The following is a 16,343-nucleotide window of genomic DNA, read 5'->3' as shown; positions in this document are numbered from 1 at the left end:
CCCAGAGAACCATGGATGACCAGAAACATTCAGGGTACGATGAGAAGGAAAAGAGAGACTTTTAGCAAATACAAGGAGAGCAAATCAATGGAAGCATTAGTGGAGTACAAAAAGTGGAGGATGGAGCTTAAGAAAGCAATTCGGAGAGCAAAGAGGGAATATGAGAAAGCTCTGGCTGGTAAAAGTAGGGAAAATCCCAAGATATTCTATAAGTATATCAACAGGAAGAGGATAACCAGGGAAAGAGTAAGACCCATTAGGGACCAAGGGGGAAATTTGTGGGTGGAGCCAGAGGACATTGGTAGGGTGTTGAACAAATACTTCACATCTGTCTTCACCCAAGAGAATGAGGATGTAGATATGGAACTTAGAGAGAGAGACTGTGAGGTTCTTGAGCAAATTGTCATAGGGAGTGACAAGGTATTGGAGGTTTTGGAAGGCTGAAAAGTGGACAAATCTCCAGGTCCGGACGATTTGTGTCCCAAGATGCTGTGGGAGGCGAGGGTGGAGATTGCAGGGGCTCTGACCCGAATTTTGAATTCCCCTCTCGCCATGGGAGAGGTGCCAGAGGACTGGAGAACAGCTGATGTGGTCCCACTATTTAAGAAAGGTTGCAGAGATAAGCCAGGGAACTACAGACCAGTGAGTCTCACGTCAGTGGTAGGAAAACTATTGGAGAAAATTCTGAAGGAGAGAATCTATCTCCACTTGGAGAGGCAAAATTTGATTAGGAATAGTCAGCATGGCTTTGTCAGAGGGAGGTCATGCCGAACAAATTTGATTGAATTTTTTGAGCATGTGACCAGGTGTGTAGATGAGGGTAGTGCAGTTGATGTAGTTTACATGGATTTTAGCAAAGCCTTTGACAAGGTCCCACATGGGAGACTTATCAAGAAAGCAAATGCACTTGGGATACAAGGTAACTTGATAATGTGGATTCTAAATTGGCTTAGCTGGAGGAGACAGAGTGATGACAGATGGCTGTTTTAGTGACTGGAAGCCAGTGTCCCTTAGTGTTTGTCATTTATATAAATGACATAGATGACTATGTGGGGGGTATGATCAGTAAGTTCGCGGATGACACAAAGATTGGCCGAGTGGTTAACAGTGAGGTGGAATGTCTTAGGTTACAGGAAGATATAGACGGGATGGTCAAGTCAAATGGGCAGAGAAGTGGCAGATGGAATTTAACACTGAAGTGTGAGATGATGCACTTTGGAAGGAGTAATGTGACACGGAAATTTTCAATGAATGGCCTGATGCTGAGAAGTTCCGAAGAACAAAGGGACCTTGGCGTGTTTGTCCATAGATCTCTGAAGGCAGAAGGGCAAGTTAATAGGGTGGTGAAAAAGGCATATGGGAGACTTGCCTTTATGAATCGAGGCATAGATTACAAAAGCAGGGAGGTCATGTTGGAGTTGTACAGAACTTTAGGAAGGCCACAGCTGGAGTACTGTGTACAATTCTGGTCACCACATTACAGGAAGGATGTGATTGCATTGGAAGGGGTGCAGAGGCGATTCACCAGGATGTTGCCTGGGATGGAACATTTAAGCTATGAAGAGAGGTTGGATAGGCTTGGGTTGCTTTTGCTGGAGCAGAGAAGACTGAGGGGTGACCTGATCGAGGTGTACAGGATTATGAGGGGCATGGACAGGGTGGATAGGGAGCAGCTGTTCCCCTTAGTTGAAGGGTTAGTTACGAGGGGTCACAAGTTTAAGGTGAGGGGCGGGAGGTTTAAGGGGGATTTGAGGAAGAACGTTTTTACCCAGAGGGTGTTGACGGTCTGGAATGCCCTGCCTGGGAGGGTGGTAGAAGCAGGTTGCCTCACATCCTTTAAAAAGTACCTGGATGAGCACTTGGCACATCATAACATTCAAGGCTCTGGGCCAAGTGCTGGCAAATGGGATTACGTGGACAGGTCAGGTGTTTTAATGCATCGGTGCAGACTCGATGGGCCGAAGGGCCTCTTCTGCACTGTATTATTCTGTGGTGATCTGTAATATGAGTCAGTGAGACGTGGTGAGATACAGCACTGAAACAGGCCCTTCAGCCCACCGAGTCTGTGCCGACCAACAACCACCCATTTATACTAATCCCATTAATCCCATTTTCCCTCTCACATCCCCAACTTTCCTCAATTTTCCGACCTACACTAGGAGCAATTTACAATGGCCAATTTACCTATCAACCTACAAGACCTTGGCAGTGGGAGGAAACCGGAGCACCCGACAGAAACCCACACGGTCATAGGGAGAAGTTGCAAACTGCACACAGACAGTACCCAGAACTGAACCCGGGTCGCAGGAGCAGTGAGGCTGTGGTGCTAACCATTGCACCACTGTGGTGGTGATTTGTAATAATAGTCAGTGAGTGGTGATGATCTGTAAGATTTGTCAGTGAGTGGTGAAGACATGTACCATGAATGAGTGAGTAGTGAAGACATGTACCATGAATGAGTGAGTAGTGAAGTAGATCCTCGCTGCGGTGATGAAGCTCCGTTTAGGCCCCACGCCGCTGGGCGATGGGACTTCAATTTCAATATTTAAATCAATGAAATAAATGAACTTATCCACAATCTTTCAGGCCCACTACGATCCTCATTGTGGCTGTCGGCACTCTCGTGCCTTCAATTCCCCATTTGGGGAAAGCCAACATGACACTGGTGGAGGTGGGGGAGTTGTTAAGATTTGCAGTTTGTGGGCGGGGCTGGGGTGGGGACTGGGTCAAATAAACATAATGGGTGTAGGGTGTTAAATTCCAGAAAGCTTGTTATGGAAGGATAATGCTGGAGCCTATATTTACTCAGTTTCACATTTATTGTGCAGAATTAAAGGATTACAAACAAGCAGCTTCTCACTCAAATCTCCACCCAGTCTCAGTGAGTATCTGCTTATAAGTGCTCAACTAAGACCCCAATTCACACCCTTCACCTGCATATAATCAAACCATTGACACCCATTTAACAGATTAACATTGGGGATGGTGGGAAGTGGTGAACTTTAAACTTTGTGCAGTCTGTGGGGGGAGAACAGATTTCAAAAGTAAGTGTTTTTGGGTGGAAAGGGCAAATAGTTAATGTAATTGTTATTGGTGGGTGGGAAAGGGGTGTTAGAATTTTATTTGATACATTTTGGGGGTTGTATCTTTAAAAATTTCATTTTGGTTTCTATATTTGTTCAGCCAGCAGGGCTGGCTGCTCTTGAAAAATGTCACCAGTGCCTGCGCACAGGCAGCTGATGCCATTGCTGGCATCGGACAGCCCGCACCCTCCATGTCACTGGGGGCGGGGGCGGTGGTGGGCTGCCCCACCTATTTAAATGAGCGGGAGAGCACAGCAGCTCTGCAGCGTGCAGGCCGCCATTTGTTCAAATAACGGTGGGCTCTTAAAATCCAGCCCATTGACAACTGATGATGTTTTACATTAGTCATTGACTGGTCATGATGTGTAACACTCGTCACTGAGAGATTAGCGTAACATTAGTCAGTTAAGATGAGTAACTTGTTCCCTTCTGTGATCCCTCTGTCTCTGTTTGTTGTTGTGACCAGGGCTTTACAACAATAAGCTGCTGCTCCCAACTTTCTTCCTGGTTAGATTTGCCTGTTGCTTGTGAGTAACTTGGATTCTTTTTCCTTCAGATTTTGACAGGTGAGGATTGGAATGAGGTGATGTACAATGGGATAAGATCACAGGGAGGTGTGAACAAAGGAATGTGGTCATCTGTGTATTTTATTGTCCTTACTCTCTTTGGAAACTGTATCCTTTCACAGGGATGAATGCCCTATTCTCTTGGGTCTTTATTTTGTGTGCTGGTCTGCATTTACATTGCATTCACCTGCTTTGTGCTCCTTTTATAACATGGGCAGTCTCAGAATGGATGTGTGGCAGAAAATTCTAGAATCGATATTGCACTGTGTTGATTTCTCACTTATTCATACTCCTCAGGTGCCCTATGCAGGAATGTTAGTGTTACAGGCAGTACTGAATTGGTAGGCCATGTAGCCATGGTAACCATCCCATTGACGGAGCCAGTCCCAAATATTTCCCAAAATAGCCAGAGAATTCGCATCTTGCAGAGTGCACTGTTAGATTTTATCGTGCATCCTTCAGATTGAAAAGAAAATGCATCACAAATTGTTGGAAGTGTGAGCTGATAATGTGCAAGGGACATCTGGGACCTCAGTGACCAATGGGACTGACCATCTGTCTCCTTCATCAAGGAGATTTACAGATTGAGGAAAATAACAGGACTGATGGGACAGGAAATAGGATAAATCAGAGTCATAGCAGGTACAGAAAGAGAAATACTAGGAAAGAAAGATCGGATTCTGAAAGAAACAGAAAAAAGTGACAGAATTTTATTTTTTTAATAATTCAATTTTAAAAATCTCTGGGAAGAATTGGAATTGTAGGAATGAAACTCAACAGTTTCAATTGTTGGCTTTCTCAGCCGGAGAGGTTGAATGGCATTGCTGTAACATAAATCTTATCATTAAAAATAATCCTTGCACTGTTAAATGCCAGCCCTAACCTTCTGCGATGAGTTTAATTTGCAATTAATGTGCAAATGAAGCAATGTTTCAAAAGCATTCACTGGGTGGTTGAGGGCGAGCTGACGATAGTGCAGTGCTAATCAGCAACTTGTGGTGATTTACATCTCTTCCTCACCACATGATTTACACATTAGTAATGGCAAGTGTCATTAAACGCACCATTATTTCCCAACAAGTTCTTGCCCATTGTTAAATCCCCCGACATTTCACTCAGATCCCCAAAGCTTGAAAGATGCTGAGTGTCTTTTGAAGTGAGCAAGATGTTGTGGGATATCTGTGCTTTGGCCCAACTGAGATCTCATGAGGAGTGACAGCCAGAATAATGGTATTGAGGGATGGGAATAGGTTGAGGCCCTGACTATGGTTCAAATGCATTCCACTGAGAAATTAAAAATCCTTGGGGAAAATGATCCATCGATGGCTAACTAAGGAGGTTAAGGAGAGCATTAGATTAAAAGAAGAGGTTTATAATATTTCCAAGAATAGCGGTAAGCCTGAGGATTGGGAGAGTTTTAGAAACTAGCAAAGGACAAAAGTTTTGAGTATAAAAATTGGCAAGTCATGCTGCAGCTGTACAGAACTTTAGTTAGGCCACACTTAGAATATTGCGTGCAATTCTGGTCGCCACAATACCAGAAGGACGTGGAGGCTTTGGAGAGGGTACAGAAGAGGTTTACCAGGATGTTGCCTGGTCTGGAGGGCATTAGCTATGAGGAGAGGTTGGATAAACTCGGATTGTTTTCACTGGAACGACGGAGGGGCGACATGATAGAGGTTTACAAAGTTATGAGTGGCATGGACAGAGTGGATAGTCAGAAGCTTTTTCCCAGGGTGGAATAGTCAGTTACTAGGGGACATAGGTTTATGGTGAGAGGGGCAAAGTTTAGAGGTGATGTGCGAGGCAAGTTCTTTACACAGAGGGTGGTGAGTGCCTGGAACTTGCTGCCGGGGGAGGTGGTGGAAGCAGGTACGATAGCGATGTTTAAGAGGCATGTTGACAAATACATGAATAGGATGGAAATAGAAGGATACGGTCCCCGGAAGTGCAGAAGGTTTTAGTTTAGGCAGGCATCAAGATCGGCGCAGGCTTGGAGGGCCGAATGGCCTGTTCCTGTGCCGTACTGTTCTTTGTACTTTGACAACCAAAAAATTGATCAAGAGGGAGAAGATCAAATTTGAGAGTAGACTAGCAAGAAATATTAAAACAGATTGTATAAAGGAAGACAGTAAAAGTAAACGTTGATCCCTTAAAGACTGAGACAGGAGAAATCATCATGGGAAATGAGGAAATGGCAGAGATGTTAAAATATTTTGTATCTGTCTTCACAGTAGAAGACACAAAATGAACTAGAAATAATGGGGAACCAAGGATCTAATGAAAGTGAGCAACTTAAAGAATTGAATATTGGTAAAAGGTACTCGAAAAATTACTGGGACGGAAAGCTCACAAATCACGTGGACCTGATAGCCTCCATGCTCGAATTCGAAAAGAGGTAGCTGCAGAGATAGTGGATGCACTGGTGTCAATCTTCCAGGATTGCCTAAATTCTCTAATGGTCCCAGCGGATTGACAGGTAGCAAGAAAGCTGTGAGGGATAAAAGAGAACGAGTTACCCTGACATCAGTCATCGAGTCTTTGCTGGAGTCCATTATTAAGGAAGTGGTAACAGGGCACTGAGTAAATCAGAATATGATTCGGCAGAATCAACATGCTTTTATAAAAGGGAAATCAGGCCTGGCAAATCTATTGGAGCTTTTCTGAGGATGTAACTAGCAGGGGAACCAGTGGATATAGTTTCTTTTGATTTTCAAAAGGCATTTGACAAAGTGCTACACAATAGGTAATGAATAAAGTTAAGAGCTCATAGGTTTGGGAGTAATATGTTAGCATGGATAAGGGATTGATTAAAGGCTAGAAAACAGAGAGAAGGAATAAATGGGTCATTTTCAAGTTTCTGGCTGTGACCAGTGGAGGATCAGTTGTGGGGCCTCTGCTATTTCCAACTGATGTCAATGACTTCGATGAAGAGACCAAGAGTAATGTATCCACTTTTGCTGATGTTACAAATCTAGGTGGGAAAATAAACTGCGAGGAGGATACAGAGAATCTGCAAAGCGATACAGACAGGTTAAGTGAATGGCTAAGAAGGTGGCAGAAGTATCATGTGGGGAAGTGTAAAGTTATGCATTTTAGCAGGAAGATTAGAAAAACAGAATATTTTTTAAGTGGTGATAAACAATTAAATGTTGATGTTCCAAGGTATTTGGGTGTCCTTGTACACAAAACACAGAAAGTTAACATGCAGGTACAACAAGCAATTTGGAGGTAAATGGTATGATAGCCTTTATTGCAAGGCGATTGGAGTACAAGAATAAGGAAATCTTACTGCACAGGTCTGTAATGAGACCACACATGTAGTACTGCGTGCACTTTTGGTCTCTTGCATAGAGTGGGTGTAAGTAAGGTTCACTAGATTGATTCCTGGATGAGAGGTTTACCCTATAACAAGAGATTGAGTAGAATGGGCCTATACTCTCTCAAGCTTAGATGAATGAGAGGTGATCTCATTGAAGCTTATAAGATTTGGAGAGGGCTTGAAAGGCTAAAAGCTGGGAGATTGTTTACCCTAGCCTGAGAGTTTAGAACTAGGGGGAAAGTTTCAGGTCAAGGGGTCAGCCATGATGAGGAGAAGAATAAATATCTTCACTTAAAGGATTGTAAATGTTTGGAAATCTCTACGCAGGAGGACTGTGAATGCTCAGTCATTGAGTATATTCAATACTGTGATCAATAGATTAATGGACTTATGGGGATAGGGCGGAAAAGTGGAGTTGAGGTTGACGATCAGCCATGGTCTTACTGAATGACGAACAGACTCAAGGTGCTGTATGGCCGACTCCTGCTCCTAGTTATGATTTCCTGCTCCTGAGATGGTACTGCTCCAACTGCGGATTTACCTATTGACCACTGCTCCATTTAGGGGAGAAACTCCAGCTTGAGCCCCCACCAATCATATCCACTGGTTCAAGTGCCAATCACATACCGAGCATCAGTATAGCAGAGACAGGAGCATGAGCGAGGCCCATCATTCAACACACAGGCCATACCACCTTACCTGTCCCCAGTGACTGCTGAGGTGATTGAAAAAGAGCTGGAGCAGAGTTCCGGGGCAGAGAGAGAGAAAAAACAATCGGAGGTGTGCCTTCACAGGAAAGCAGATAAGTGATTGGTTGGTGGGTAAGTCTATTTTTCTCACTCTAGACTAGAGCATGAATTGAAACTAGGAGCTGGGAAATTAAAGCATTCAATCAGAGTGAGTATAACAGTGAGTCAATTAATAAGAGTTTTCGCAAGGAGCAGGTCTAGAGGCATTAATTAAAATTAATAGTTCAAACAAGGTACTAACTTCATTCAAAAAGAGGGACTAGAGGTTAGTTAGATCATGGATGAGCAGCAGAGACCTGATGCTTCCAATTCCTGCACCACATGGAACTTCAGGACACTTCACCTGTCTTGGGAGACCACATGTGTAGGAAGTGTCTGCAACTGTTTCCGCTCGAGCTCAGGATTTCTGAGCTTGAGGGGCAGCTGGAGTCACTGCGGAGCATCAGGGAGCAGGAGGGTTTCTTGGATCATACATTCCAGGAGGTGGTCAACCCTCCAGGCAGTAAGAGTTCAGGATAGTAGGTGGGTGGCCATCCAGAAGAGTAGGGAGAGGCAGGAAGTGCAGGAGTCTTTGAGGTGTGTGCCACTCTCAAACCGGTACTCAGCATTAGAGACTACTGGGATTGACAACACCTTGAAGGAGTGCAGTCCAGACCATGGCACCAATGAGCAAATGATTGTACAGCAGGGAATTGCTAAGAGTAGAAATGCAGTTGTGATAGGAGATTCCATCGTCTGAGGAACAGACAGATGTTTCTGTAACTGTTATCGTGATTTCCACATGGTGTGTTGCCTCCCTGGTGCCAGGGTAAAGGACATCACAGGATATTCTGCAGAGGAAAGTGGATGAGCCAAAAGTTGTGGTACACGTCAGTACCAATGACATAGAGAGAGCAGGTATTGAGGTCCTATGGTCAGATTTTCAGGAGCTAGGGAGGAAGTTAAAGAGTAGGACCTCAAAGGTGGTAATCTCTGGATTACTCCCAATGCCACACACTAGTGACAGTTAAGATAGGAAGGTAGGGAGGATCAATCTGTGGCTTGAGGCACGGTGTAGGAGAGAGGGCTTCAGATTCTTCAGTTCTGAGGCAGGAGGCACCTATTCAAAAGGAACGGGTTACAGCTCAACAGGACTGGGACCAATGTCCTCGCAGGGAGGTTCACTAGTGTGGTTGGGGAGGGTTTAAACTAAATTGGTGGAGGGATAGGCACCAGCATATAGAAGTGCTCTAGTCATCGTCCCAAAGGACCATAGGCATCTCTCCCCATTAGAGAGAGACAGTTGATGATGGTCACCACTCCTCAAGCATGGGGTGAGAAGAGGAGGCAGGCCTCCATGAACTACCATAGCCGCACTGTTGGCGTCTTTCTGCTTTTCACGCTAGCCGTCTAGCCAACCGAGCAACCAAACCTCCCCAGCATATAGAAGTAGAAATGAGGAATAAGGTGCATTAAGGAGTGATAGTGTTGCATTGTACGAGAAAAGGAAGTAGTATCATATTAGACAGCAGCAGACCACGAAGGACTAAGAGAAGTACAAAGACAGGTTTACATTGCAGGATGTAAATGCACCAAGTGTGGTGAATAAGTTTGGTGAGCTACAAGCACAAGTAGCCATGCAGGAATATGATGTAATGACAATAACAGAAACTTGACTTAAAATGGTGAGGACTGGGCGCTTAATATTCAAGGATATGAAATGTTCAGAAAAGATAGGGAAGGAAAAAAGACAGATGGGTGGCAGTACTGATTAGGGAAGACATTGCAGACATTGGATGTCCTTGAGAGGGCAAGGACAGATTCCATTTGGTTAGAGTTAAGGAGTAAAAAGGCCACGATCATGCTACTGGGGGCTATTCTGTAGGCCTCCAAATAGTGAAAGTGACATAGAGGAGAAAATCTGCAGAGAAATCACAGAGGTGTGCAAGAGATATACAGTGGTGATATTGGAGGACTTTAATTACTCAAATATCAATTGGGATAACGTTACAGTAAATGGTAAAGAGGGGGAAGAATTTCTGAAATGTATTCAGGAGAACTTCCTTGATCAGTATGTTCTCAGTCCAACTAGGAAGGAGGCATTGCTGGATCTGGTGCTGGGGAATAAGGTGGGCCAAGTGTCTGTGGGGGAACACCTGGGTAACAGTGATCATCGTATCATAAGGTTTAGATTAGTAATGGAGAAGGGCAAGGAACAATCATGAGTAGAACTTCTAAGTTGGAAGAGGGCTAGCTTCAATGGGATTAGAGGGGATCTAACCAGGGTAAAATGGTACCAAAGACTGACAAGAAAAACTGTAATGGAATAATGGATGATCTTTAAGGAGGAGATATTTCAGGTACACATTAGGTACATTCCAACAAGGGCAAAAGGTAAAGAAACCAAAACCAGGGCTCCTTGGATGATGATAGAGATAGCGAATATGTTGAAACAGATAAAAAAAAGCCTGTGTGATGCACATCAGGTGAATTCTTCAAACAAGAACCAGGCCATATACAATAAGTTAAGAGGGGAAGTAAAGAGGAAAATATGACTGGCAAAGAGAGAATAGAATGGCAGTTAATGTAAAAAGGAACCCCAAAAGTTTCTACCAGCGTGTAAATAGTAAACAGGTAGTGAGAGGTGGGGTGGGTCCTATTAGGGACAAGGAGGGTGATATATTCTTAGAGGCTCAAGGCAAGACTAGAATGAATACTTTGTATCGGTGTTTTCTAAGGAAGAGGATGCTGACAAAATATCAGTAGAAGCGGAGATGGTAGAGGTAATGGATGGGGTGAAAATTGATAGGCAGGATGTACTGGAAAGGCTGACGATGCTTAGAGTGGATAAGTCACCTGGTCGGGATGGCTTGCATCCCAGGTTGCTGAAGGAAGTGGGAGTGGAGATAGTAGATGGGTTTTCCAAAATCTTCCAATCTTCCCTAGATTTGGTGGAGGTGCCAGAGGATTCGAGAGTGGCAAATGTGACACACTTGCTCAAGAAAGTGTGTAAGAACATTCCTAGTAACTACAGGCCGGCCATTAAGGTGTTAGAAATCTGGAACTCTCTTCCCCAAAAGATTGTGATGTCGGGGGACAATTAGAGCTATCTAGACTGAGATCGATTGATTTTTGTTGGGTAAGGGCATTGAGAGATATGAAGCAAAGATAGGTCAATGGGTTGAGGTGCAGATCAGCCATAATCTAATTTAATAGCAGAGCAGGCCAGTGAGGATTAATGCTTATCCCATTTCCTATGTTCCTCCTCAGAGGGAACTTCAGGGTTGTCAGCAAGTAAAAGTGTCAGGGGTTGAAATTGGTCCAGGCCTGTTTTCAAGTCCATTGCCAGCTGCAACTCCGAGAGTAGGGAGGCCTGACATTGGTCCTTGGGCTTCAGTAACAGTTTAACCTGAGCTGCCAACACCAGTCTAGCCTCCGCAGGCAGCTGGTGCATTTTACTAATAGGAATATCGGGCGGTTTGCCTCGCCAACAGCAGCTTGAAGGTCAGGCCAAGCATTAGCAGAGACAGGAGAAGGTTAAGTATTTCTATGCAAATCAAGCCCAACTCCTGCCCTTTTCATTAGAAATCAATTTCCCAGAACAAGCCTTAAACAGGCGTCAATCCCGTCATTACATATGCGAGGGGCCTCCACATGTTTTAGCAGGCTGCCTGGGATAATGGCAAACAAGGCAAGGGAATACACAATAAATGTTAGGATACTAAGAAATGTAGAGGAACAGAAGAAGCTCGTAGTGCATGTCCACAGATCCCTGAAGTAGCAGGACAAAGAGATCAGAAGGTTCAGAAGGCAATCAGGATTTTTTCCTGTATTTGCCAAGGTCAGAGTATAAGAGCAGTGAGGTTATGCTAGGACTGTATCAAACACTGCGTATGGTTCTGGTCACTACATTACAGGAAGGATGTGATTGTACTAGAGAGGGTACACAGGAGATTTATGAGGGCATTGCCAGGAATGGAGAATTTCAGCTATGAGGAAAGATTGGATAGGCTGGGGTTGTTATCTTTGGAATAGAGGAGGCTGAGGGGAGATTTAATTGAGGTGTTTAAAATTATGATGGGCCTGGATAGAGTGGATAGGAAGGACCTATTTCCCTCAGCAGAGAGGTCAATAACCAGGGGGCATAGACTTAAAGTAATTGGTGGAAGGAGTAGAGTGCAGTTGAGTAATTTTTTCACCCCGAGAGTGGTGAGGTTCTGGAACTCACTGCCTGAAAGGGTGGTAGAGGCAGAAACACTCATCACATCTAAAAAAACACTTGGATATGCACTTGAAGTGCTGTAAACTACAGGACTAGAGACCAATAGTTGAAGGTGAGATTGGTGCAGACACGATGGGCTTAATGGCCTCTTTCTATGCTGTAACTTTCTATGGTTCTATGGCTGGATGACTCTTTTTCAGTCAGGGCAAAAGCAATGGGATGAATAGCCTCTGCTGGTCATAAATTTCTACAATTTTATTCTACGAAATGCCTGAAAAGTGAATTTGGTGACAACTCAAGCACAGGCCCATTTTGGGTGCAGTCCGTTCCAAAGCTCAGTTGGTCTTTGTTGCACCTGTTTCATGCCCTATTAAAGGGCACAATGCTGACCAATCTCTACCCTTGTGGGCATGGCCTTGGCATACTGACTGAAGAAATCAAGTTCCCCTCTTGGGATTCTGGGATTTATGCTGGAGCTTTTGGAATCCATTCAGCAATTCCACTGCAAGTCTATGACAGCCATCCTTCATGATGATTGACAGCAGATCTGACAGCTTGTTGGGCTGTTCCAGGAATCAATGGTCAACCAATGCTCTGCCATTTCCTGCAATAAGGTGAAGTCTTTCCGGCGAGGCCTGAGATTATCCGCTCGGGGGGATGGCGTGGGATCGGGCACAGTTTCTCATTTCCTTAACCCTGATGTAAAGACACCTTGCTGAATGTCTTCCTGGCCATTGCAGTAGATAACCTGGCCAATGCCCAGGAACTAACGAAGGTAAAATAATCTCTTTAATCTCCTTGTTGGTGCATGACGATCAAAGCAGATGTCCCTGGGGAAGAGGGACATTATACACATTACATACAGTACAGAATAAGAACACTGGAGACTGTACAGATTCCAGACAGTACAAACCGGGGACAGGGGCAATATACCACTTCCATACAGTACAGACTGGGAATGGAGCATTGTAAAGACCCTATACAATGCAGGCTGGAGAGCAGGGACACGGTGGAGATGGTCTGCTTCCTTGAAAGTGGCCCCCCTCATGTCAGAGTTTGCTAAGCATATTTTATTGATTATACCAGTGATCATTATTTTTATTCTGACATGAGGTGTGGGGGTCACTGGCAAGGCCAGCATTTGTTGCCCATCCCGAATTGCCCTTGAGAAGGTTTTTCATCCCACTTTCCCATTTCAGCATCCAACAGTTTATATTGCAGGGTCATTGCCTGGTGGAAATAAATAGGTCTTGGTGCACTGGTGGACCTTCCCTCCATGTGCCCACTGCACATAGCCTGCACCAACATCTACATCGCAGACTGGTGGGCCAGTCACCAGCAGGCCTCTGTCAGGCAGCTCATGTGAGCCTTGATCAGAATTGTTCTCCCTCCCTGTCGGCTAACTGTGCTGAGTGTTTCCCCTCGTGCCCACGAGACTGGCTGGTGAAGAATCTTGGGTGTGAACATCCAGCAGTAAGCAATGCATCATTCCTCTTTATTAGGATCTGAGTCTGCAGTTAATGACAGAAATCAGACTTATTCAAACACTTATCATAAGGTCCTGGGTCCAAGACACACTCCAGAAACCTGACAACATAACCTGGACTGACACTCCACTGCATGACTGAGGGAGTGCTGCAAAGTCAGAGGGTCAGTACTGAGAGAGGGCTGCACTGTCAAAGGGCCAATACTGAGGGAGGGCAGCACTGTCAGAGGGTCAGCACTGAGGGAGTGCTGCACTGTCAGAGGGTCAGCACTGAGGGAGGGCAGCACTGTCAGAGGGTCAGTACTGAGGGAGGGCAGCACTGTCAGAGGGTCAGCACTGAGGGAGTGCTGCACTGTCAGAGGGTCAGCACTGAGGGAGTGCTGCACTGTCAGAGGGTCAGCACTGAGGGAGTGCTGCACTGTCAGAGGGGCAGAACTGAGGGAATACTGCACTGTCGGAGGGTCAGTACTGGGTGAGAGATGCACTGTCTGAGGGTCAGTACTGGGTGAGAGATGCACTGTCAGAGGGGCAGTAGCGAGGGAGTGCTGCACCGTCGGAGGGTCAGTACTGAGGGAGTGCTGCACTGTCAGAGGGTCAGTACTGAGGGAGTGCTGCACTGTCAGAGGGACTGTACTGAGGGAGTGCTGCACTGTCAGAGGGTCAGTACTGAGGGAGTGCTGCACTGTCAGAGGGTCAGTACTGAGGGAGTGCTGCACTGTCAGAGGGTCAGTACTGAGGGAGTGCTGCACTGTCAGAGGGTCAGTACTGAGGGAGTACTGCACTGTCAGAGGGTCAGTACTGAGGGAGTACTGCACTGTCAGAGGGTCAGTACTGAGGGAGTACTGCACTGTCAAAGGGTCAGTACGGAGGGAATTCTGCACTGTCAGAGGGTTAGTACTGAGGGAGTGCTGCACTATCAGATGGTCTGTGCTGCGGGAGTGCTGCACTGTCAAAGGCTCAGTACTGAGGGACTGCTGGGGTGTCAGAAGCGCAGTACTGAGGGAGTGATGCACTGTCAAAGGGTCAGTACTGAGGGAATGCTGCACTGTCAAAGGGTCTGTACTGAGCGAGCTCCACACTGTCAAAGGGTCAGTACTGAGGGAGCGCTGCACTGTCAGAGGGGCAGTGCTGAGGGAGTGCTGCACCGTCAGAGGGTCAGTACTGAGGGAGTGCTGCACTGTCAGAGGGTCAGTACTGAGGGAGTGCTGCACTGTCAGAGGGTCAGTACTGAGGGAGTGCTGCACTGTCAGAGGGTCAGTACTGAGGGAGTGCTGCACAGTCAGAGGGTCAGTACTGAGGGAGTGCTGCACTGTCAGAGGGTCAGTACTGAGGGAGTGCTGCACTGCCAGAGGGTCAGTACTGAGGGAGTGCTGCACTGCCAGAGGGTCAGTACTGAGGGAGTGCTGCACTGCCAGAGGTGCCGTTTTTCAGATGAGATGTTAAACGGAGTCCCCGTCTGCCCCCTGAGGTGGATTTAAAAGATCCCCTGCCATTATTGCAAGTGATTTCTCCCCAGTATGTGTCCCTCAACCAACATCACAAAAACGGACTGTCTGGTCACTATCACTGCTGTTTGTGGCAGATTGCTGTATCCATTTTGACTACCATGTTCCCAACATTACAATACTGACTACACCTCAAAAGTGCTTGTTTGGCTGGAAAGAACATTCGGACATTCTGAGGTCATTAACAGAGTGAGAGAAATACAAGGTCTTTTTTTCTGAATGAATGAACATTTCTGTCTGGGCAGTGAATTTGAAGAACCATGATCAAACTCTGGGGTTGAAAGGGGTATTGGAGGCCTGATCATGGTGCTAATGTCTTGGAAAGAATCACTGTCTTCAATCTGTATTCTAGGAGGAACAAGAAGAGGAGGAGGCAATCAACCAGAAGCACGCACTGCAGAAAGCGAAGGAAGTCAGCCCCATGTCAGCCCCAGGGTTCCCTTCCACAGAGTGAGTGGAACTAACATGGCTAAACACTTAACATCAAAGCTGGAGTCCAAGTTAATTGGACAGAGGAACTCAGAGAGGGTGGGTGAGAGGGATGCTACCATTCCTCAGTTTTCCCACCAATGTTCCAGTCTCAAACTTCACCAACGCATGATCGTATTGAGAAAGCCAAGGGGAGGACAAGACATTATTCAGTAATGCCATGCTTAGCTTTCCAAAGGCTAGAGATTAGAAGGGAAGGGGAGAGGCGACAGAGGGAGTGAAGGTATCCCACAATTTGGAAGCACTGGAAAAGAACACATTGAATTGGGGAATGTTGCAAATAAAATTATTACAACTCAACCAGATGTAGGGATGAGGAAACATGAAGATTGCAAATGTTGGGAATCCAAGAAGTGCTCGGGGGAACACACAAGGATCTAAAGAAGAGAGAAGACACTGTGATGGAAAGAGATTAGAGATTACTGTACAGGAGTGTGAGAGAGGGATTAGACTGTCACAGATACAGGGCGGCACAGTGGTTAGCACTGCAGCCTCACAGCTCCAGCAACCTGGGTTCAGTTCTGGGTACTGCCTGTGTGGAGTTTGCAAGTTCTCCCTGTGACCGCGTGGGTTTCTGCTGGGTGCTCCAGTTTCCTCCCACAGCCAAAGATTTGCAGGTTGATAGGTAAATTGGCCATTGTAAATTGCCCCTAGTATAGGTAGATGGTGGGGATGTGGTAGGGAATATGGGGTTAATGAAGGATTAATATAAAGGGGTGGTTATTGGTTGGCACAGACTTGGTGGGCTGAAGGGCCTGTTTCACTGCTGTATCTATAAATAAATAAATACAGGAGTGTTAGAGAGAGATTAGAGTGTCCCAGATAAACCAGTGTGAGAGAGGAATTAGAGTGTCCCAGATACAGGAGTGTGAGAGAGGGATTAGAGTGTCCCAAATACAAGAATGAGAGAGAGGGATTAGAGTAGGGTTATGCAACATTTTC

At 45.7% G+C, this 16,343-nt stretch overlaps 1 protein-coding gene across 1 annotated transcript in view; it reads left to right on the top strand.

Annotated features, from left to right (window-relative positions):
* LOC137373269 (probable voltage-dependent R-type calcium channel subunit alpha-1E) overlaps nucleotides 1–16,343 on the top strand; it is a 1,486,297-nt gene that overhangs the window by 862,068 nt on the left and 607,886 nt on the right. The window contains exons 17-19 of the mRNA XM_068038118.1: nucleotides 3,640–3,757; nucleotides 12,629–12,696; nucleotides 15,265–15,362. Coding sequence (XP_067894219.1) covers nucleotides 3,640–3,757; nucleotides 12,629–12,696; nucleotides 15,265–15,362 — 284 coding nt within the window. The remainder of the gene's footprint in view (nucleotides 1–3,639; nucleotides 3,758–12,628; nucleotides 12,697–15,264; nucleotides 15,363–16,343) is intronic.

This window comes from Heterodontus francisci, chromosome 8 (genome assembly GCF_036365525.1).
Source record: "Heterodontus francisci isolate sHetFra1 chromosome 8, sHetFra1.hap1, whole genome shotgun sequence".
NCBI lineage: Eukaryota > Metazoa > Chordata > Chondrichthyes > Heterodontiformes > Heterodontidae > Heterodontus > Heterodontus francisci.
This window is presented reverse-complemented; position numbering and strand designations above follow the sequence as displayed.